General features: G+C 37.7%; 1 protein-coding gene across 1 annotated transcript in view; it reads left to right on the top strand.

Annotated features, from left to right (window-relative positions):
- Window positions 1–6,819: 6,819 nt before the first annotated feature.
- The window catches only part of LOC149289874 (estrogen receptor), a 71,492-nt gene continuing 56,735 nt past the window's right edge, over window positions 6,820–21,576 (top strand). The window contains exon 1 of the mRNA XM_089490171.1: window positions 6,820–7,256. Coding sequence (XP_089346297.1) covers window positions 6,820–7,256 — 437 coding nt within the window. The remainder of the gene's footprint in view (window positions 7,257–21,576) is intronic.

The raw sequence follows: 21,576 nt of genomic DNA, 5'->3' as shown, positions 1-21,576 counted from the left end.
CCTTTGCTGATCCTTTCTTCAGCCCTTCATCTGTGATTTTATTACTCTGATGTTACTTAATTCTGACCAGGGAATTTTCAGTAAGCAGAACAATCTATACTTCTGCCTCTGTTCGCTTGAATAAGTATTTTGTATGATTAACCCAGTTGTAAAATGCTGCAAAATCTTTAATCTTTTTATATAAATAATTCCAGGATTCTGTGACACACGTGTTATCTACGTATTAATATTCCCAAAATATCTAGGCTGTGACATCACATTATCATCCACAAATTGGCATATTTTAGCCTAGGCTGAGTAGAAACATATAATTTGACGGCTGATAAGAACCATTTGTCCTATTCAGTCTGCCCATTTTTCTTGATGCAAACATGTAGGCCATGCAGGCTCACGGGGGTTTTAGCACTTTAACCAACCAAGAAATTGTGAGTTGCAAATGTTGAAAAAAAAAAGTTACCAAATCACTGACTGAAAAACTTGATGACCTCGAAAACCGAGGCCGGAGGAACAATTTACGCTTTATGGGAATACCTGAAAGCGTAAAACCACAAGCACTGCTTTCTATGCTTGAGAAGTGGCTCCCAACTGCTCTTCAACTGAAACTAGACAATGACACTCCATTGAAAATAGAAAGAGCACAGCATCTTGGCCTGGAAAAAACCTATAAGCAACAACTGACCAAGACCGGTTATTATTAAACTATTAAATTTCATCGAGAAAGTAAAGATTCTCACAGCTTACCGCAATACGTCCAATATATGATATAAAGCAAATAAAATTATCATTCATCAGGACTACGCAGCCCATGTATCTGGAAAAATAAAAACATTTGCTCCAGTTTGCAAGCAATGTTATATTCAACATGCTCTACCAAGCTAAACTTTGATTGATCTTGAATGGCCAAACTCAAATTTAGGAAACCCCACAAGAGGAGGCTACACATCTAAAGGCTGCAATGTAGTCGCCAACCTGTTTAGACCACATGGACATCTGTTATGACTCGGGTAAGGAGGTCGGGTAGTACCCAGTTGCAGGGGATCTGAGGCTATGTCTGTACCCCGCAATGCATAGCAACAGACAGGTAAGTACAGACAAAAGACTAGAGTCAGACAAGGATGGTTTACAAGAAAAGACTATATTGATGAGTGCTGGCTGATCAGGTAATACAAACAGGACTTATTTATACAGCAGAACAAGGTACAAGCATGATACAGGCTGTAGTTAGGGTGACCACGTGTCTCTGAATCTGCTCCTGCCTAGTAATTGAGGGGATGACATTCTGAATCTATTCATGTCTGTAATGATTGTATGTACCGTATTGGCCCAAATATAGGCCGCACTCCCCCCCGACACTTTAGGTCTTTAAAGTGGGAGTGAGGCCTATATTCTGGGTTTAGCGCAGGGATGCGCAGTTCGTATCGCCTGACGCCCGGTACATGCAGTTCTGGGCACCGTGCGGGTGGTTTTTTTTTCTTTTTTATTAAGCCCTGCTGCGGGGTCCTGGATCCTCCTCTCCGGCAGCCATGGACGTCTGCGCGATGCGTGTAGACAACCTCCGCTGCCGACACTTCCGCCGGGGCTTCTATGGTGGAGCACTGGCGTGACATAACCTTCCGGTGCTCCACCATAGAAACCCCAGTGGAAGTGTCACCAATCAGCAAACAGGGCTGTGCTGGCTGATTAAGAGCTCCAGCCAGGTTATCTGATTGTCTCTTTGAAGGGCTGGAGCTGCAGCCACATTCAGTCTCTGGGCCGGTTATACAATAAAACATCTTATAAAATATTACCGGGTCACGGTATCAGGAACTGGACACAAAAGTGCTCCATGACCTGGCTAAACTTCACATGAAAATATTAGCCAGTTAACCTGGCCCTGTCACAGTCATACACTGGCAAGGACGACCACCTCAGAGGCATGTGGATGACGGTGGTGCTTTTGGTCAGGTCTACATCACTGGCTCCACCCATATTACATTGTTTATTTATCTCTTATTGTAAAACTATCCTCTTTTTATGTTATGCCACCATTTGATGTGTAACCCTTAATATAAATTGATGATACAAAAATTATGAAATACAATATTCACTTAAAAATTAATAAAAACAAAAATATCACAAGTTGGCAATGCATCTGGATTTTCAATAACCAGGTTTCATAATTGGAATTCCATAGAAACAATAAACCATTGGCGAAATAATTAGATGTTAGGAATTAAGCTTTTTCTTGATTCTACTGTCACGTACCTGGCTGCTGGTCCCTCCGGGTCCTCGGATCGGCAGCCGCCACGGAGAAGGGGGAGATTCTCCGCTTTGCCACAGAAGCATCAGCCGCCACGGAGAAGGGGGAGACCGCCTGCCTTGCCGCAGCAGCCTCAACCACCGCGGAGAAGAGGGAGACCTCCCACCTCGTGTCAGCAGCTGCAGCTGCCACGGAGAAGGGGGAGACTCCCCCTTCGGCACAGCAGCCTCAGCCACCGCGGAGGAGAGGGAGACAGCTTCCGCCGCCACGAGGACGGGGAAGACCCCGCAACTCCACACGGCAGCCGCCACCTACTGGAGCCAGGTCCGGACCTGCCGCGTGCACACATTCCTCTGCACGCCACCTAGTGGCGCCAGCCGGTACTACTGCTCCTTTTAGGAATTTGCGATCTCGCCAGTCCCAAGATGGCCGCAGACCGGAAGTGACGTAACGGCACTTTGAATATTTGGCGGGAATACGCTAATTGATGCCTAAACTTCCTCTGCCTATTTAAGAGACTCAGAAACCTTCCAGCCTTGCCTTCTGATGGTCGTACCTATCTTGTATAGTGTCTATTCCTCAGTAAGCGTTCCTGTTTGATTTCCTGTTACCGACTCGGCTTGTTCCTGTTCCTGTTTCCCTGGTGTTTGACTCTGGCTTCCTCCACTACGATTCTGACTTCTGGCTCCCTGACCTCGGCTTACCCTGCAACGATCCTGACTTCCGGCTTCCTGACCTTGGCTTGCTCATCGGCTATTCTTCACTGGACTCCTGTTATCTGTCTATTGGACTTGCATGTGCTGTTCTACCTGACTACAGGTTCTATTATACGCTGTGCGTGACATCTACAAGCTATTTTATAACATTATCCCAGTCAAATTGTGTTCACCTTTATATTGCTTATGTCTTGTCTGTACGTTGTTTCTATAACAAATTGTAGCATAATTATTTTTAAAGGTGGCATTTAAGGTGCCTTAGCATCCCCCCCAAGCCTTCTCACAGACATTGTGTCTTTTTACTGGCACTTTATCTATCCTTGCTTGAGTTCTTCTCCACTACACAGCTGCATGAGTGTTGTGGGCCCTCTTTTGGTGATCCCAATTGCAAAAGCATATAGAGCCCTCTTCCCCGGCTCCCTTGATTTATTTTTGTGGAATAATCAATAAAACGACAAATATGTCATATTAGCCATACAGTGGAGAGATGTCACTACTCCAGGACACTTGATCATCAGGAGGTGCAGGGGGTCCAGAGCTCCTTGGTCTGCTGGAGTACAGCCCTCCTTGTTAATCCAGTGGATTACTGACATACCCTAGTAACATTAATTGCAAATTGCTGGTAGATTTTGTATGATTTGAGTGAGATACATTTTTTATGGTGAAAAAACTGCTAATCCACCCTTCATTATAATGCAATTTCGCCACATTATGAATTTAACAAATATAAATTACTCTGTTCCTGCCTTTAAGCCAATTAAATTGGGACCAGACAGTTTCACTGTTTCAGAAATATTTAGCGAGTAATTTAGTGTTGAAACATGATTTGTAATATTAACATCCCATTGTTAGCAAGGAATCATCATCTTACTAAAATAAAATCATGCATTTTAAATAAAATATAGAAAACAAAGTTGAGGACGTTAATATTCAGACCATACTTTTACAAAAATAAATGAACATTTATTAGAAAAAACAAAGACCCCTTGCTTGAGACTCGCAATGCAGTTTCTCATAGCATTTCTGTGCACCAAAAGCAATAAATCTTAAATATATTGCTGTATGTCTCTTGAGAATTTTAATAGCATATATTTCTAGATTTAAATCCACTTTTAGAACACGAGTCTGGAATTAGACCTGAAACCTCATGTGAATGTTTGAAAATTTTAAAACTTGCTGCTTTCATTTTAAAAGAGGCCTCTACGGACCCCATAACTTACCTAACTTTAGCACAATTGTTGGCACAATTAGTGTCAACTTTCACAAAAGACACCAGAATCTTCCATCTGAGTCAAGGGAGCAAATGCGAATGGATGGTTTCTGCAGAATCCCCCCAATGCATTTGCAAAATGGACAACACGAACATTTGAAGAGACCTGAGGTAAAGTGCATATGATGGCTGGAGTGTCCCTTTATTTGCTTTTGACCAAGGGTAATTTTTCAATAGGTGGAAAACTAGGTTCCTTTAGGGACAGGCTGCCAATGTTTGCCATTAAAGGATCTATGTTTGTGCTCAACAAGAGTATCAATCTCTCTTACCGTTTTGTCAACATTCAAGCCAGGTGTGCCCAAGGTAGAGGCTATCAAGGAGTAAATGGAATAATAGTCAATAAAAAACCCTACAAACTCTGTTTGATGAATATATTCCGTGAACGAACAGACCTTTACCATACTTTGTGTTGGTTTGAGAGCTACTGGTTATGCTTTCAGGGGTGACATGCTGTCAGACCTAAACAAAAATCTGAATAGCTTAAATTAATAAACAATGATAACACAGACAAGTAGTTTTTAGTGTGGGGCTCAATGATGGTTTTATGTCAGATATGACAATTCCCCTAATGAAAACCGCCATTTGAGGTCTTTCACAAACCATAACTTGCTGTTTATGAAAGGATTTGTTGGGGCCTCTTCTCATAGGTTGTCACACAGTCCTTCTGGTGGACTGAAGCAATGATCTATCAAAAGAGATACTTGACAAGTTAGGTGTTTTAAAACTCCATTAAACGATTATAATTGGCTATCCGTATTCTCTGGGCCTCTTGTGAGCTAGGATTTTCTAAGTTCTAAGACTATTTAGTTCAAATAAAAATAAGCGGAAAACTGTATATAGGTTTTTTTTCCTCAAATTTTCATTGACCTTAGGCAGCTGTCAAGCATTTTTACAATGCTCCTGAGGAACAGTTTGGCTACCAAGTCAGTCAAAACCCCCCAGCTTAATTGTCCCTCCAAAACTATTTTCACAAATTCCTTAAAAGCTCATGCTTTCATAGAAGACATCCATTCCAGCATCCTGATTTCCCATAACAAGCGGTCCTTCACATAACAATTTGGGTTTATAGCAACAATAAGTAAGAAGGTAAGAAGCTTACAATCTAGTAGGAGATGGGGGTTATATTACACAAAAGGTATTAGAACATTTTATGGGGCAAATAAGGGGTCATGCTGGAAATCATATTGCCCTGAGCGAAATTAGAGCAACCCAATCATCTTCTCCTATAAGAAGGCCTGAGCTGGTCTTGCATAACACATAATTAAGTAGGTGAAATGATTCCACATACTTAAGACTTCCAGGAGGCAGTGTGAACGTTAAATCTCTTGGTTAATGACTCAAAATCTAATTTATGAAGAATGAATATCTCTCTTCATGCATCTTATTGATGTTTATGCAAGTCCAAGAAGTATATTAAAGTGTGTATCTTCATTCCCATAGGTTTTTTTGTTGCAATTGACTGTTATTTAGGCAGCAGGCCAATTCCCTGTCATTTAGACTTTATAAAAGTGTTCACATCATTGATGTTGCTTTGTTGCATGTGCTCCTAGGATACTTAAGTAGTTTTTTAAATGTGCTATATCTGAAATCTGCTATAACTCTGTTTGCCATAAAGAAGAAGCAAACTTTAATACAATTTGGCAAAACTATATAAACATAACCTCAGATTGCGTTCATTAGTTATACAAGCAGTGTTAGCTTTGATATGGAAGATAAGCGCAGCTTTTGTTAGTTTTCTTACATTATGTAGCTATGCATAGCTTTAGAGCCAATAGCAAGTTTAGCACATATTCACATCCCTTTTTACAACGTGTTTTGTAGATATAATTTTTTTTATCGCAAGCTTTTAGCTCTCCTTGAAAGAGTTAAACACATTCATGCAGAAGACTGAGACTGAGCAAAAACACTTTCAAGGCCAGGGGGTTGTGAACACAGAGTATATGTACCATACATACAAGCTGAGTCTCCTCTGTCATATCTTAGCTAGAACCGAGTCAGGGTCAGTGTAATAACTTGGAGTATTTCTTAACACATTCAGTTAAACAAGAAAACTGGCACACATTTGAACATTTGAGATCCAGACATTAAAATCATGGGCGGCTGGGGAAAAAAGGGACTTAAACCGTTCTCTATTCCTTTTTACTTTTTGTGAATAACATTACTAGTTAAATGGAGAACTAGTTATTCAACGTATGACAACCATACGCATTGTTCCCCATTCCAGCATGCAACAGGTTAAAGAAGCAAATAAATATTGATGTTTTCTCAACCACTGTCAAATAAATACAGCAGCACTTGGTATCCTGCCAACGCATTTGTAATTCATATTAAGTTAAATGAAAATGCCAAATTTTAGAGGGAGAGAATCCGTTGAGAAGAGACAGCTTTTTTTTTTTGGTGTACACTGTTCTCACTTGTACCCTCCTCCTCTCCAGAGCTTGCTGAATACCTGTGCAGTCATGATCTGTAATATGCTTTCTACTGGAGCTCATATCAGTTTGTGCTCTCTTCTCAGGTGGTCATCCTCGTGCGGACTCCCCACCCTAGATGAATAGAGAGTGGACAGCCATGCCCTATTGTAATTGCTAATAGCTATGACCATGCCCCTACACAGCAAAGCTCAAGGAGTCACCTTGTTGCACCAGATACAATCATCCGAATTGGAGAACTTATCCAGACCACCGTTGAAAATCCCACTAGAAAGACAACTCAGTGAAATGTACGTGGAAAACAACAGGACGGGGATTTTTAACTACCCAGAGGGTACAACGTATGACTTTGGTGCAGCTGCTGCCCCAGTCTATAGCTCTGCCAGCTTAAGCTATGCAGCCAGTTCTGAAACGTTTGGATCCAGCAGCCTTGCTGGACTTCATTCCCTGAACAATGTTCCTCCAAGCCCGGTAGTGTTCCTTCAGACAGGACCCCAGCTTTCGCCCTTTCTCCACCACCATGGTCAGCAAGTGCCATACTATTTGGAAGGTGAACAAGGCACATTTGGAGTAAGAGAAGCAGCACCCCCCAATTTTTACAGGTATGTATTTTTCGTATCTTGTTTCGGGGGGAGGTTACATGTCTAAGAAACCAATACATTCTTATGTCATTCTGCGATATGATTCTCTCACTTTAGAACATAGGCTCTGTAAAATAATAATAATACGACAAATTAGATGTTTCCTTCACTGACATACACACCAAAGTAAGATATACATTGTCTCAGTCACATCAGTCACTTGGGGTTGCTATTATCTTTCCACATTAGTTATCAAATTGCATTTATTATTTATATAGAAACTGCAAATGTTATTTCTTATTGTGCCTCAATACATATAGAGAATATAAGTATGTGTGTATATATATATATATATATATATATATATATATATACATGCGTGTATGTGTGTGGTTTTTTGGACTATGTTCAACTCCCTTTTTAAAAGTTTAGAACCGTTACTAGCTGAGGGGCAGATCTTGAACAATCATAATGGGTATGACCTTGGCTCCCCACGATATAAAAAAGCATATATACACACTAAAACTAACACCCTGGCAATATTAAATATAAATCACTATTTTTATAAATCACTATTTCATGCACCACACCATATGCTGCCAGCCTAGTGCTAGTCTGCTGAGTGCCAGGGCAGAGATCCCCACAACAAATGGCCCATTTTGCCCATGCCACAATCTTTCAATGGTTACAATCTTTCAGCGAGTTTGAGAAAGACTTAACACTTATAAGCTATCCTACCAGCTGCCAAATTATTTAACCCTTTGAGTTTCAGTAGTACATAGCAAAATAAAATAGAAAGTTGCAATAAAAGAATAAGATGTGTTATGTTTTTAGTTTGGTTGTTTCTGCCTGTATGAAAAAAAGACAACCATCATAAGTTAAGAAATACTTAATGTATCTGATGAACACACGTTATTGCCTGGCTAATTCACAAATGCTGATTGAGAACAGACAAAGCAGATAACAGGGTGGCTTTGAATGCTACCAATATTGTGAAGAATATCGTATATCTAACATGCATTAGCTCAATATTGAAAATAATAATTATAGATAATATTATGGAGTAATGTTAGCCAAAAGTAATAAAACATAAATTACAGATTACAAAGAACCATAGAATCTGTCCATTTTATTCCTATTGTAAAAATGTCAAACCTTATTTAGGGTTTGGTCTTGTCTTATGTTAAGGGTAATCATATGCCTTTTCTTTGCATGTTTAAATCTTCATTGTATTAAACCACTTCTGCTAGAAGGCTGCTGAACCTATTCACTACCCTCCCGGTAATGAAAACCTCTAGTTTTGGCCTCCTGTCTTAATATTTCTTCTCGTTTTGAAATTACATTTTTTTTTTAATACACATTAAATATGTTATGCCTCAAAACTGCCTCTTTATAACAACCATAACCCTTATTTAAACCTTATATTATTTTCCCTATTTAAAACAAAATGAGAAAAGAAACACAATAACATGTCTCAAATTCCCTTAACTTCTGTGCCTTTTATTGAAAGGAAAAAAAAAACGGCAAATTCAGGAAGCATTATGTAGCTATAATTTCGCAGGCAAGATGAGAATTTACAAAGCATGATCAGCTACATAACCCAAGAATAAATGGAACCTCTTAATTGCTTTTTTTATAGGAAAAAATCAATTTAATCTTGTTTCTTTTTTTAAAATAGAACATCGTCACAACAATATTTTTCTTGAATTATTTTGTAAAATTATATTTGAATTGTCTGATGCAAAAGGGACAAAACACATAGTTAAATAAACACGTCAAAGCGGTTAAGTTACATGCCTAGCTACATCAGCTGAGTGACATTCTTGGTAGCAAATTATTATTCATATTAGCTGGATCTAACCATTTGAGTGTCGGGGGGGGGGGGTGTAGCCATTTAAATAGTTAAAATGTTATGATTTTTGAAAATGTTTTTTTTTCCCATATTGAGAACTAATGTGATTGATATAAATTTGGAAAGACGTTTCTGGTGAAACAGTGTTGTACTGATGAAAATACATTTAATAGACATAATGTGTAAACCTACCAGATGGCACCAGGTCATTGTGACAAAGTGACTCTTGTTTTTCCTATTAGAGTTAACATGTTCTCTGCTGTTGATTCCAATCAGCTGAATCATGTATGATCAACAAACAGATCTGTGCACAGAAGCATATGCTAACTTTTTATAGCATATGTAAAGCAAGTGTATAAATATACAGTATATATATATATATATATATATATATATATATATCTACATACACATATCATATATATTTTTCTTGGTACTTTTGTCAATATTGATCAACTTTCTCTAATGGTAAAGAAAAAATACTCACATAATTAGAAATTATATCTTAATCTATTTAATTCCATTTAATAATTAACCTTAATTAATTAACTAACCATAGAATAACATATAGTAGCACATCTGAAGAAAATAATAGTGCATAAATACCATAATACCCTTTGTACAGCGCTGCAGATTCTGATGGTGTTATATATAAAACAAACAAAAATAATAATAATAATAATATGCACTATTAATGTGCACACCTGTTAAACTACTGGGGAAGATGTACTAAGGTACTCAATGTACTAAATTATTCTATACAGCACTATTGGGGATATTTATTAAATGCTGGACTGGGTGTTCCAGTTATGATTCCTGTATAAATACAAGGATCATCTATTTAAAATTACTGGTGGAAAATATGTTAGTAAATGTTCAAAAAGTGTGATAGATTGAAAATAGAATGGTTTCCTTTTGCGTTTAGGTTTAGATCTGTAATAGATCCTTCATGTTGGTAAATAAGATGTAAGCGAAATAAGAAGCTCTAACCGCTTGAATTACATGGATTGACTACACAGGGAGTTAGCGTGCACAGGCTTTTAGTGACCATAATCCATTTTAACATACAGCATTTCCACTTTTGCTCCAAAGCAGAATTTAAGTCTCACCATCCAGCTATCCGGACTAAATAAAATGTACAAAAACAAGCTTCGCACTCCAAGGATAAATATAGAGTGCTGTAATGTGCATAAAAGTGCCGACATACACGCATAACCAGTAGGAGTATAAGACACAATGCTTACTGGCGTGCAGCCCTGTTGAAAGATTGTTACTAAATAAAATGTAACGCTCAACAACCAACTGCTAGGACTTAATAAAATGCCTTCCTCCATACATTTTGTTTCACACTGTTATGAATATTAAAACAAATGTAATTATAGAATTAATAAATCAAAGCAGGGGAGGGTTGGCCAGGTGGTTGATTGAGCCCTGTGCTGCACCCCTTTGGACATTTTGAGTCACTACCATAAACCTCTTTCTGTATATTTTACACAAGTTTATCAAGGATTACATGTAGCATTTACACAATGTCTGTATCCTCCCTGTGCTCATAATATGAGACCCCTATTCTATGCAACCCCCTTTTGATGGTATCATTTTGTATACCAAATATATTTTGATGGGGCATTTGGCTGGGTTTTTGCCTGGGCGTGATGATGCCAGCACCCTCCTGGCCCTTAGAATATGAGAAGAAGAATGAGACACACAGAAGTGGAAAGAATCCTTGAAAAGAATGGTAGCAAATAATCCAACGCTAAAAAACATCAGAGGTTATGTATAGCCGGCAAATTCTGAAATCAATAGAATGTCAAAATCAGCAGGAAACATTGTTTTTGTGTTATGGAACCAGTTAAAAAACTTCAAACAATTCCATATAATTCATAAGCCCCATACTCTCCCATAAAAAATATCCTTTCAAACATTAAATTGTATTTGTCAAAGAAATCTATATTTTAGCCACTCCTAAGCATTTTATGATTAGAAAATCTACATTTGGTATTAACTCATCAGTTATGGAAGGATTAAACTTTATACTTGTCAAGTAGGATCACATTGCATACTGATTATAGAGCTGACCAGAGTTGGTCACAGTTGGACACAAGATAACATTTATTGTTAATTCTGTCCATAATCTAGATTTTTTTTTTTACAAAATATTTTTTGTATCAGCAATAAAGGTGACTTTTTGATGGTTCTATAAAGAAAGTAGATTACTTGAGAAGACTATTAAGATGTGGGAGCTTTCAAGTGACATCTCCTAGGCTATGCTATATAGTGCTATCTATGACCAATCTCAGCTATTCTCGCCTACCATGATAACACTGAAATTGGCAAATAAGCTTTAAAAGAAAAGCTTGGTTAATACTTAGTTTGAAAATGGAAGGCAGTAATATTGTTCTAACAATGTTTCCAGTAGTGAAATGTTTTTTAAAAATAAAATATTTTATGTATTACTTTACAGTAGGCTGTAGGTAATTTATGGTGAGTTGAACCATTTAAACCTAGCAACTTAATTATGCATTATGTGCCAACCATCTACAGAAAGGGTTAAATTGCCCCTTCGTTCTGCATAGTTAAAAAGGTAAGATGATATTTCACTGTTTTATCTGTTATGCAAGGCTAACTAATCTGGGGGCTTTCTTACTATGACGTTCATATAGTGCGGCAGAATGGTTCAACTTAAAGCAGCTCACCTATAGTTCAGAGGATATTCCCAAAGCGTTGTACATGCTCAGTGAACTGTTTTTACCAGCATGTATTTATATATTGAATAAATTACATATTATTTAAGATAGGCTGTCTGTGTACTTCAATTCATATGCATGTACAGCACACACACATACAAGAATAAATAGTAGGTATCTTTCAATGTAATCTGGATGCTGACCGTAGATGAGGCAGCTGGGGAGATGCCCAAGGTTGGGCCTAGGGCAATCCCAAAGGTAACTATACCCCTAGGTAAACACAGAGTGGTCCACTCATTCGTTCATGGTCAATGAAGTGTCAAACATGACGAGAGATTGTTCATTTAATGTGGAACCTGGGGAAGGTGAGACATTTGGACGAGCCAGAATGGTGGCTATGGTTTGACTTGGGAAATCTGCACATGGTTATGTAGGCACCAGAGAGACTCACAGGAGTAGAGTGATTTATATCGAAGGAAGGGACCCTACTGCCAATGGGCTATGATACAGAATATGATACAATATAGTAACAGAAATAACAATAACACAACAAGAGGAATATGACAGCAGTAATAATACAGACCCAAGTCCTGTTACATTGATATTTATGAATGGGTTCTTGCATGAAGCTGTCAGGATGCAGTTCCAAGGTAAGTAAAAGAAAACATTCGATAGCGAACCAGTGCTAGGATTGTGAATAGGTGACACCAGTGTAACACTGCTCCACTATAGTATTAACTGGCTGAATTTTGAGGATATCATTGCTTAAGCTTTAAGCTTAAAGTAAATAATTGAAACGTGCTGAAGCCAAAACCTGTTTTAAAATCTTTCAAAAAAAAAGTTAAAAAAACAACCAAAAACTGTGAAGAAAACATGTCAAGGAGCACTGGGTCCACCGCCCCCCCACCTTGTGGATCATCCTTTGCTTCCTGCATTTACCGGCTCCTGAATCTACAGGTAATGAACTATCCTTGTATGACCTCATTACATGCAATGTATTTACTATTTGAGTAACCTTTGAGTGACCTCGCTTGATGCACCTTTACTCAGAGACATTTAGGACACAGATGATAAAAAGAGCAAACAGAAACAATCATTTTCATAAAACAAAAATCTCATATTACTCTGGCCTTGACATTTGCTGTGTTAGAAATCACAGGGCTGAATGCGAAGGCTATGTAAGAGCATGATTAGATCTCTGTTTACATAGGTTTGCAGGCTGCTCGGTTACATATCAACTCTCTAAATATCTGTTTTATTTTTTTAGGTTAATTCTTGCTATTTTTCATGGTATTCACGCTATGCAAGGACTGCACATCTCTCAGATGAAGGGAGGGACTTTAAAATTCTTGAGATTAAAAGGACTTTGAAATTCCTCTTTTTTCATTCATCAAGCCCACCCTGCTGGCTTCTTAGATACTCTGTGAGCTAAACAGGGCAGATATTTTTTTCTTGGGAGAAAATTATTAAGTCATATGAAATTTCCACTCCAAAGCAATAAATGCAAACTAACATCAGTTTAGTCGATGCCAGGACAGCTGCATCTTCCCTCAGAGCTAAGGTGTTCAATTCTTCTTATTAACTTTACAACTCGCGTCTACACTTTTTCCAGTTCCATATTGTCCTTTTTTACTAAGTGGTGCCGGACTTGCACCGCATATTCAACGTGGGGTCTGAACCATTGACTTATAGCAGGCAAAATTATATCTTCCTTTATACTTTTTCCTCTAAGTTTAAGGCAGGTGAAAAAAAGTCGCCTAAGTATATGCCTTTTAAGCGGTTCTCTTAAAAAGCTTTGCCTTTTGCAGTTTACACCAAGATATACATAAATACATGCAAACCCCCATATTTATACAGTATATACAGTATACACTGCGCACATGGATCAAACTACCATTAGTGGAGTAGGAGCAATACACTAGGTTACAGCTAGTTTAAGAGAAATATTTCTAGATGTCAGTTATTATTCTGACATTTTGTATGATGGTTTACTTACCCTCTAATGAAATAATGTCTGCTTAAACTTCCTGGTGGCAACAAGGGATGCCATGGATTTACCCAGTGGCATATTCTGGTCTCGGGTGGCAGGTCCAGCAGCATGAGCTGGCAGAGCATCCATAGAAAATAAAGAATGTGGCCGTAAAAGGGGCAGCTGGGGGCGCTGCCCTGGGTCAAGCCTAGGGCAGCATCCAAGGTAAATACACTTCTGGATCTATCTGTAAGTACCCAAACCCACTTAATGCAACTTAATTTCTCAACCTGGACAGTTAGAGGGTTAATGAGCTAAAGTCTTAGTGAACATTACCATAGGTATGGACCATACTTACATAGCAGGAGAAAGCCTGTGACTAGCATGGTACATTTGTGGATGAGTCTAGGCAAATGTTAGACCTGGTTGACACTTGTGTGGCCGTGTATTACTGCTCCTATACCATATTTAAAGGGAAAGCTGTGCTGCTTTTGGTATAAAGACTAGAACATCTATCTAAATTCTATTTATTTTTACATTTCTTGGCATGTTATTACATGTCAAAGTGTATCTGTCATATTTCACCCAAATTCTGATTTTAAAGGGAACTAATGTAATGTAATGAGCTTCTTGCACTCTGGGAACATACACAGAGTTACCAGGAGCACTCTCCCTTATTAAGGGGCGGTTTAGTGAGGGAAGGGTAGCCTCACACAGGAGTGAGGCTAGCCGTAGAGTGCATTACAAGGGTTGAAAGTGGAATTGGGTGGGGGGTGGCTAATAGCCCAGTCCCTCAGAGAAATTGGAGAGTGATCAAGAGACCAAAGAAGCAGCAATTGACCTGCAGACCCTGGGTCAAACCTGGTAATGTTATTGCTCCCCATAGAGGTATCTCTCCCTTATTGTTAATTTGCCATTGTTGTTCACATGGTCATGTAGGCACTGGGTCCAGACAACTTTTTTTAAGGCAAGGGTGAAGAGAATGAAGATATATTCAGGACAGAATATTGATTAGACATGGCTGAGTCTGTGACATGCAACCATAAACATTACCTTATGTCAAATAACAATTGCTGATTGACAAACAAAAAGGTTATAGGTAATTTTGATTTCATTAATTTAGTTGTGGTAAGAGCTATGATGGCAACGTTTCTCATTACTGTTTTTATGCAAAAAAATACAGATGTAATATTTTTTTATTTCTATATTATTGTTGTTATTATATTTTTTATATAGCGCCAACAATTTACACAGCGCTTAATACAATACATATATTCAAGGTGTATGACAAAACGAGAATTGATAGATTAAGACAAACCGATACATTAGGTGGAGAAAGCCCTGCTCGCAAGCTAAAATTAAGATCACGAGAACAGGAGATGTGAACACAGCAGAACAGACCTATTTATTAGAAAGACATTAAAACACAATGGTCCTTCTTCCAAAGTTAGTTTTTTCCAAACAAATAAAGGACAAAGCACAGATCAGAGTCCTGGGTTGACAGATCAAAAAATGTATAACTAGCATCTCACACCTGGCATTTTCATCTACTGGCTGTGTACTATGTCACCCATTATTTCCGATAGTGGTCAGAGATGGATAACAGAAACAACCCTCCGATCCTTTTAACATAGTAAGGGCCACCCACAAACAGGATGAGGGAGTTATTTTCTGGAGGTCTTAACTCAATGTAGTAAATACAATACAAGAAACCAACCAGGCCTACCATTTAAACAACTAGGGGCATACACCATGTTGTCTTAATGATTTTAAATTCCCTGTCGTAAGGTACATGTACCCCATTGAAAGGAGGTCAAATGTACATTTTTGCAACTTTATATCAATTCGTTTTTGTTTGCATATCATTCAGTCAGAAAAAAAGAGAATTATTAGTGTTTCGTCAGTTCCTTTTTTCAGCATGTTTTTGTTTGCTGTCCTTTGTTTCCCTTGTATAATTTTCACAAATTGATTTTATTAGTTTAGTAGCCTTCAAATATCAATCAATAACAAATATCAACAAATCAATACAACAAACATGTTCAGAATCAACAAGCAAGTATCCTTTCTTATAGTATCATTTTATATATTTTTTTATATTAGGTTGTTATATGTATCAGGAACACATTTAAAATATAATAAATGCTTAATGGTCTTTTATTTATGAATTCCTTAATCTTTCCAAGTTAATTATCTTAGAATTATTTTTTTTTTATAAAACACCCTTCATAAAAAAAAGTCAATAAGAACTTTCGACACATTTTATATTTTATGTCTAGCTGTGCTGGGATTTTAGCTGTTCAAACCGATTCAATATATAAATCTTATCAATATAGCGAAGCATTTCAGTAATTTGTGGAATATTGAGACTACTTCTTCTCAAATCCGTTTAACATCAGTTACAAATTGAATGATTGCTTCAAGAAATGTGCGTAACCACAAAAGTTCTCAAAAGCTTATCTGTCTTTCTGCAGAATCAGGAGTTGACTCCTATTAAGTGAAAGTTACAGAAATAAAACGCAATCACTGAACACGTTTAGTGTGCTTATTATGTGTAGCTACTCTTTTTCCTTTTCCTGCAGAATGTTACTTGAACCCTAAAACCTGTTTGGGTTCCTGTCTTCTGCTCCCTAAAATATTGAAATCTTTCTTGGGTTGTGGTACCACTGTGGACACTTCCTAATTTTATTTAACGGGACATTCTGTTGTGTCCCTTTTGAAAATACATGGAGGAATAATCCTTACATGTCCTTCCCCACCTCCCAGATGTTTTCTGTGCAGCAGATCTGTTCAATACAACACATCTCCTTGCATGTGATTTGTTTACCAACAGTCAACTCCACTGATTTCAATTTGAGTGCTTTCCCACCACTGATTGGCTTCTTCAAATACTCAATCATTGACAAGAATAGGGAGGAGAAGCTGCGGCTTCTACCTCACATATGTGCTTTATTTTTATTTTATGAATACATGTAAAAGTACTCACAGAGTCACGTAATATACATTCTTCATTAACTTACTGTCCCTTTACATTTGCTATCCACAGACTTTTGGGCTTCATGTCTGTCTTTCTGTGAACCCCTTAGTAGTATTGTGCTCACTGTCAGTGTGAGTAACGTATACATATGTGCAAAAATCGGAAAAAATTTAGGAAAGCAAGCTTACATGCAGACTATGCTAAGGAATCCACTACAGATGTGCCAAAAGAAAAAAAAAGAAACAATTGTTGAATTTTGACCAAGAATAAAGGCTTATGATTTAGTAGTATTAATTATTTTTAAAACATTAGTGATGTTTTCTGCTAGAGATCACAGAGCCACCAGTTCCATCACTTTATTTTGTAGAAACATATGGACTTCGTTTGAGTGCTCGGAATACATAGTAATTAGCAAAACTTCTTCAGGTTACATGTACACACATAACCCCCATCCATTCTCCTTTCATCTATGCAGCTTATAATCCTTTTTTCCCATCCCCCTCTATCGTACCTTTCGTAGAGTCTTGTCTTCACTGCCGTTCGCATTCTCCGTCTGACCAGAGTTCAGGAAAGTGACATAACTACCTGCCTCCTGTTGCTATGAATGGCTCTACCTATATAACACAGCATCCTGCTTGATTTTTGACACTCTATTGTAGTAACGTCTTATATAAATAATTGCTCTTAAGTCCCTCTCTTCTGTATTCATTGACAGAGCAGTGCCTATGCTATATTCCGCCTTGGAATTTTTATGTCCCAAGTGCAGTATTTCAAATTTATCAATGTTAAACTGCAGCTGCCACACTCTCAAATATTCTTTTACTAAGTAATTCTGCCATTTGGTTTGTTCCACCACGAATGTCAAAGGTCTGTTGCAGACCTTTGTATCATCTGCAAAAAAGACATATCTTACCATTAAGACTTTTTTTTAAAATCACTAATAAAAATGTTTTTTAAAAAAAGGTCCCAGTACTGATCCCTGAGGTACCCTATTAGTAGCAAGACCTTCCGCTGAACTATTTTAACATCCAATCCCAAACAGTTCAATGTATTAATAGGTCTTCTACAGGGAATATAATGTCAAATGCCTTACTGAAATCTGGAAAGGCTCTATATACTGCTCGTTGTTGGTCTATTATTTTAAAATATAAAATATGTTAGTTTGACAAATTCTCTATGCTGTCTTCCCTGCTACTTTTTTGTGAAGTGGTATTACATTTGCTGCCTTCCAGTCTTCTGGAACTACTGCTGTCAACAGTACAGTTAAATATGTCTAATTTTGCCAGAAAACTCTGAAGCTCTTTTAATAAATGTAGGTGTATCCCATTAGGTCCCATATAGATACATAGATATGACAAACAAATAATGGATACAGATAGTTCTTAAGTGATTCTTTCAAATATTGTGATGATCGTTTTGCTAAAAGTTTTGTTTTGTATCAATTAGCTTCAATATGTTTAATGGTTTAGTTCTTGTTAATGAGTGATATGAAGAGTTGATAAACGTGGATATAATGGAGACGTGGCCTTCATATTTAAAAGGAGTGAAACTGAATTGTTTCTTTGTACATAATCCTTTCAGATTTAACAACTGTGCATATTTTCAAACTAAAACACCTCCTTGGTTTCCAGTAGTTATCATGCCATAGCTGCAGAAGTGTATATCCTATGTCTTTGCATACACTTTAAATCAATTTGACATTAAATTCATTTATATGGCGCCATCGGAGGAATAACAATCAGATAACATATCAGTACGAAAGTAGAAGAGGGCCCTGCTCTTGCAAACTTGCAATCTAGTCAGTGGTTGAGGGGGAAGTGAAACAGTAAGAGAGGAACTGCTTGGATGAGGATGAATTGATAGGGTCCGGATCATCTGTAAAGGTTCTTGGCTGTTCAAACGGCTTGATGATGGCTGTTGATTGCATGGGGAGCTGGTTTTGCAGTTCCCTGAAGTTTCCCTCCAGTTTCACTCCAGAGTAACTCTTACCTGTCCACTTATTAAGAGTCCAGTTGGGACGAGGCCACTGCAGCTACATTTACAAGCAAGCTTGTTTCCAAATGAGGCATAGGAATGTATAAGGCTACTTCACAAGTGGTCAGATAAGGTGATTACATATAGGATGCAGATGTTTCACACTTTGTCTTAACAATTGCAATTAAGCTAGACAAGAGGAAATCAAAACAAACCTTTTGAAATCTCCAGGGTATGACACAGGCAGGATAGTGACATACAGCACTTTAGTTACAGCAGGAGATAAGTGGTTCAGGGGTGGATCAGATGCAATGAGATTACCATACCTGTAAGAGAGGGAAATGATTAATATTAATAAAGATTGCCAGGTGAGTAAATCGAGAGAAGCTGGACGAAAACATGAAGAACAGTAATGGATAGTCCAGTGTAACGCTTATCTGTCCACTCATAAAGAGTCCACTTGGGATGAGGCCATTGCAAGCATCAGACTCATGTGAATGTGAACATTAAAGAAAAAGTCCATATTGGAGGTCATGAACATCTCATGTCCAATAGAAGCACAACTGCTAAAGACTGTGTAACAAATGATAAAGTGTTGCAAGGCATTTTTCAATAAGTATTTGGTCATGCGCTCATTTTATATATTAAAATACACTGCCTTAAAATTTGATTTGCCTCTTATAATGAACATTTTTTATCCATCTTTAGCTTGTCTTTGTTTTTTTCACAGTCCTATTATAGTAATCACGTTCTTCCAGAATTTGGTAATGTAATTGTAAATCTTTTAGGAGTCCTGTTTGTCCAAACCACGATTTATTCAGACGCAAAAAAGATTACTCTTTCAACAACTAACTACAAAACCCATAGATAGCAAAAAACAAGTGTATCTTGCCAGGAAATATTGTTTCATTCTCTGACATACCTCCCAATGCAGATCACTGCTGCCCATATTTCATTTACATATACGATTTATAACTGTTTATGTATTGCATTCCCTCATCAGAAAATAAACATTTTGTAAGTCAAAAAATATTGAGGAACATTAGAAGACTTACCAAGACCACACAATGAAGGCTTTTTCACATAGTAAGGGATATATGTGATGGGACTGACAGTCATTACCTAATAAGGTTCATAAAAATGAAAGTTACTATTACTACTGATGTTCCACATCATCAGTTTGTAACCATCTATATTATAGTTCAGTGTAAGTAAATTTATGGATGGGATCTTTTAAACCAGACAGTTCTTTCCCACTACTTCCTGTATGACGTTCTCTTGTGTCATGACATGCTGCCACATGCTAATGGTCATTAGTCAATACATAAGTGGGTCTTATACCCTAGTTGTGCAGTGAATTAGGTATACAATGTGGTAAGGATTTTGGATAAATGTGATCTCATCACTGACAGAGATAAATACCTAATGCTAATTTTCAAGGTTTTTTTTAAATTTGTAATCACCAGTAGAAATTCAGTAGAAAGTAAAATGTACCACATGCTGTGATTTTAATCAGTGTGAAATAAATAATAATAATAATAAACACTACAAGGATAAGGAAATATCATCTTCCACTTCAAAATCCTATAAAGCTAGTAGCCGCATTAAAGATGAAATAAATAATAATAATAATAAACACTACACGGATAAGGAAATATCATCTTCCACTTCAAAATCCTATAAAGCTAGTAGCCGCATTAAAGATGAATTTGCAAACAGTGTTCTGCTTTTGTTAGATTTGTATTTTCTAGCTATGACATTATATTTTCTGCCACCAAAGCTGTGTATTTCATGCAAATTACCCTTAATTACCCATGATCCATCAGTGAGGATTACATTAGAATCCTACTCATCCCAAGTAGGAAGTTATAATATACTTATTGCACTCCACTTTATTATTGTAGCAGACTGTTCACAAGGTTCTAGAGCTACAAATTTCAGCCTTTTGGCTAAGATCAAGTGTAGTAGCCTTGGACCGGCAGGGGGGGACTTGGTCCTCTGGCCTTAGGCCTAAGGTAGCCTGAGGTGTCTTACTGAAGCCCCAGAGTACTCCTGGGCACACTCACAACCTTTCACTATCGTTGTTGAGGAGAAATAATTGCACAAAGTGCACAATGGCCAGCTACACAGGACTAATAGCACTCCCTGACCCTTACGGGCTTGTGTGTGAAAATTGTTTTTGAATCCAGCCACGGCTGAATGGCTGGGCACCTTTTATTTATTTATCCTCACAAATTGCACTTGTTTATGTGCACGTGTTACTATGAGTTTTTTCCTTTTGATATCACGGCTGGATTTGAAAACGGACAAGGACACTGACACTGATTTTCGACACTGATTTGGATTTCAGCACTGTGCCGCAGCTGGACTCCAGCTTTTTTGTTGTTGGGAGAGATACAGTTTCCTTACAGTGGTTCCCCTCCTAGTATTAGGTGGCAGCCCTCCTTCTGGCCAGGGAGAGAAGGAAGATTAGTCATATCCCTCCGGGGAGTGCCAAGTCAGAAGAAAAACAAAAAAATACCCAAAAACTGGTTCTATAAGGCTATTATCACACAAATCATAAAGTGAGACAAGTATAAAACATGACACAACAGGAATATATCAGCAAGTTCACCAGAAAATTATATTTTTATTTAAACTTCAAATGTTGGTGTGCATTTGGGATGTCTAACCTGGGTATGCTCCACAGTTTGTACTGGATGAGGGTTATACTTTCAGCACATCACTTGGGAGCTGCTGGTAAGCACACTTGACCCTCCATGGTTTATTTTATTTATTTCAATTTCCCCATCCCTTCTTTGCTGGTAGGGGATAAAAGACATTTTGACAATACTGGCCCAAGGCCCGAGACAAACTATGGGAACTTTTATTGCTATTTTTGCACT

Source organism: Sceloporus occidentalis, unplaced genomic scaffold (genome assembly GCF_023333645.1).
Source record: "Sceloporus occidentalis isolate IW3139 unplaced genomic scaffold, rSceOcc1.0.p SCAF_42, whole genome shotgun sequence".
Lineage (NCBI taxonomy): Eukaryota > Metazoa > Chordata > Lepidosauria > Squamata > Phrynosomatidae > Sceloporus > Sceloporus occidentalis.
The sequence above is the reverse complement of the archived record's forward strand: the minus strand, read 5'-3'. Positions and strand labels throughout refer to the sequence as shown.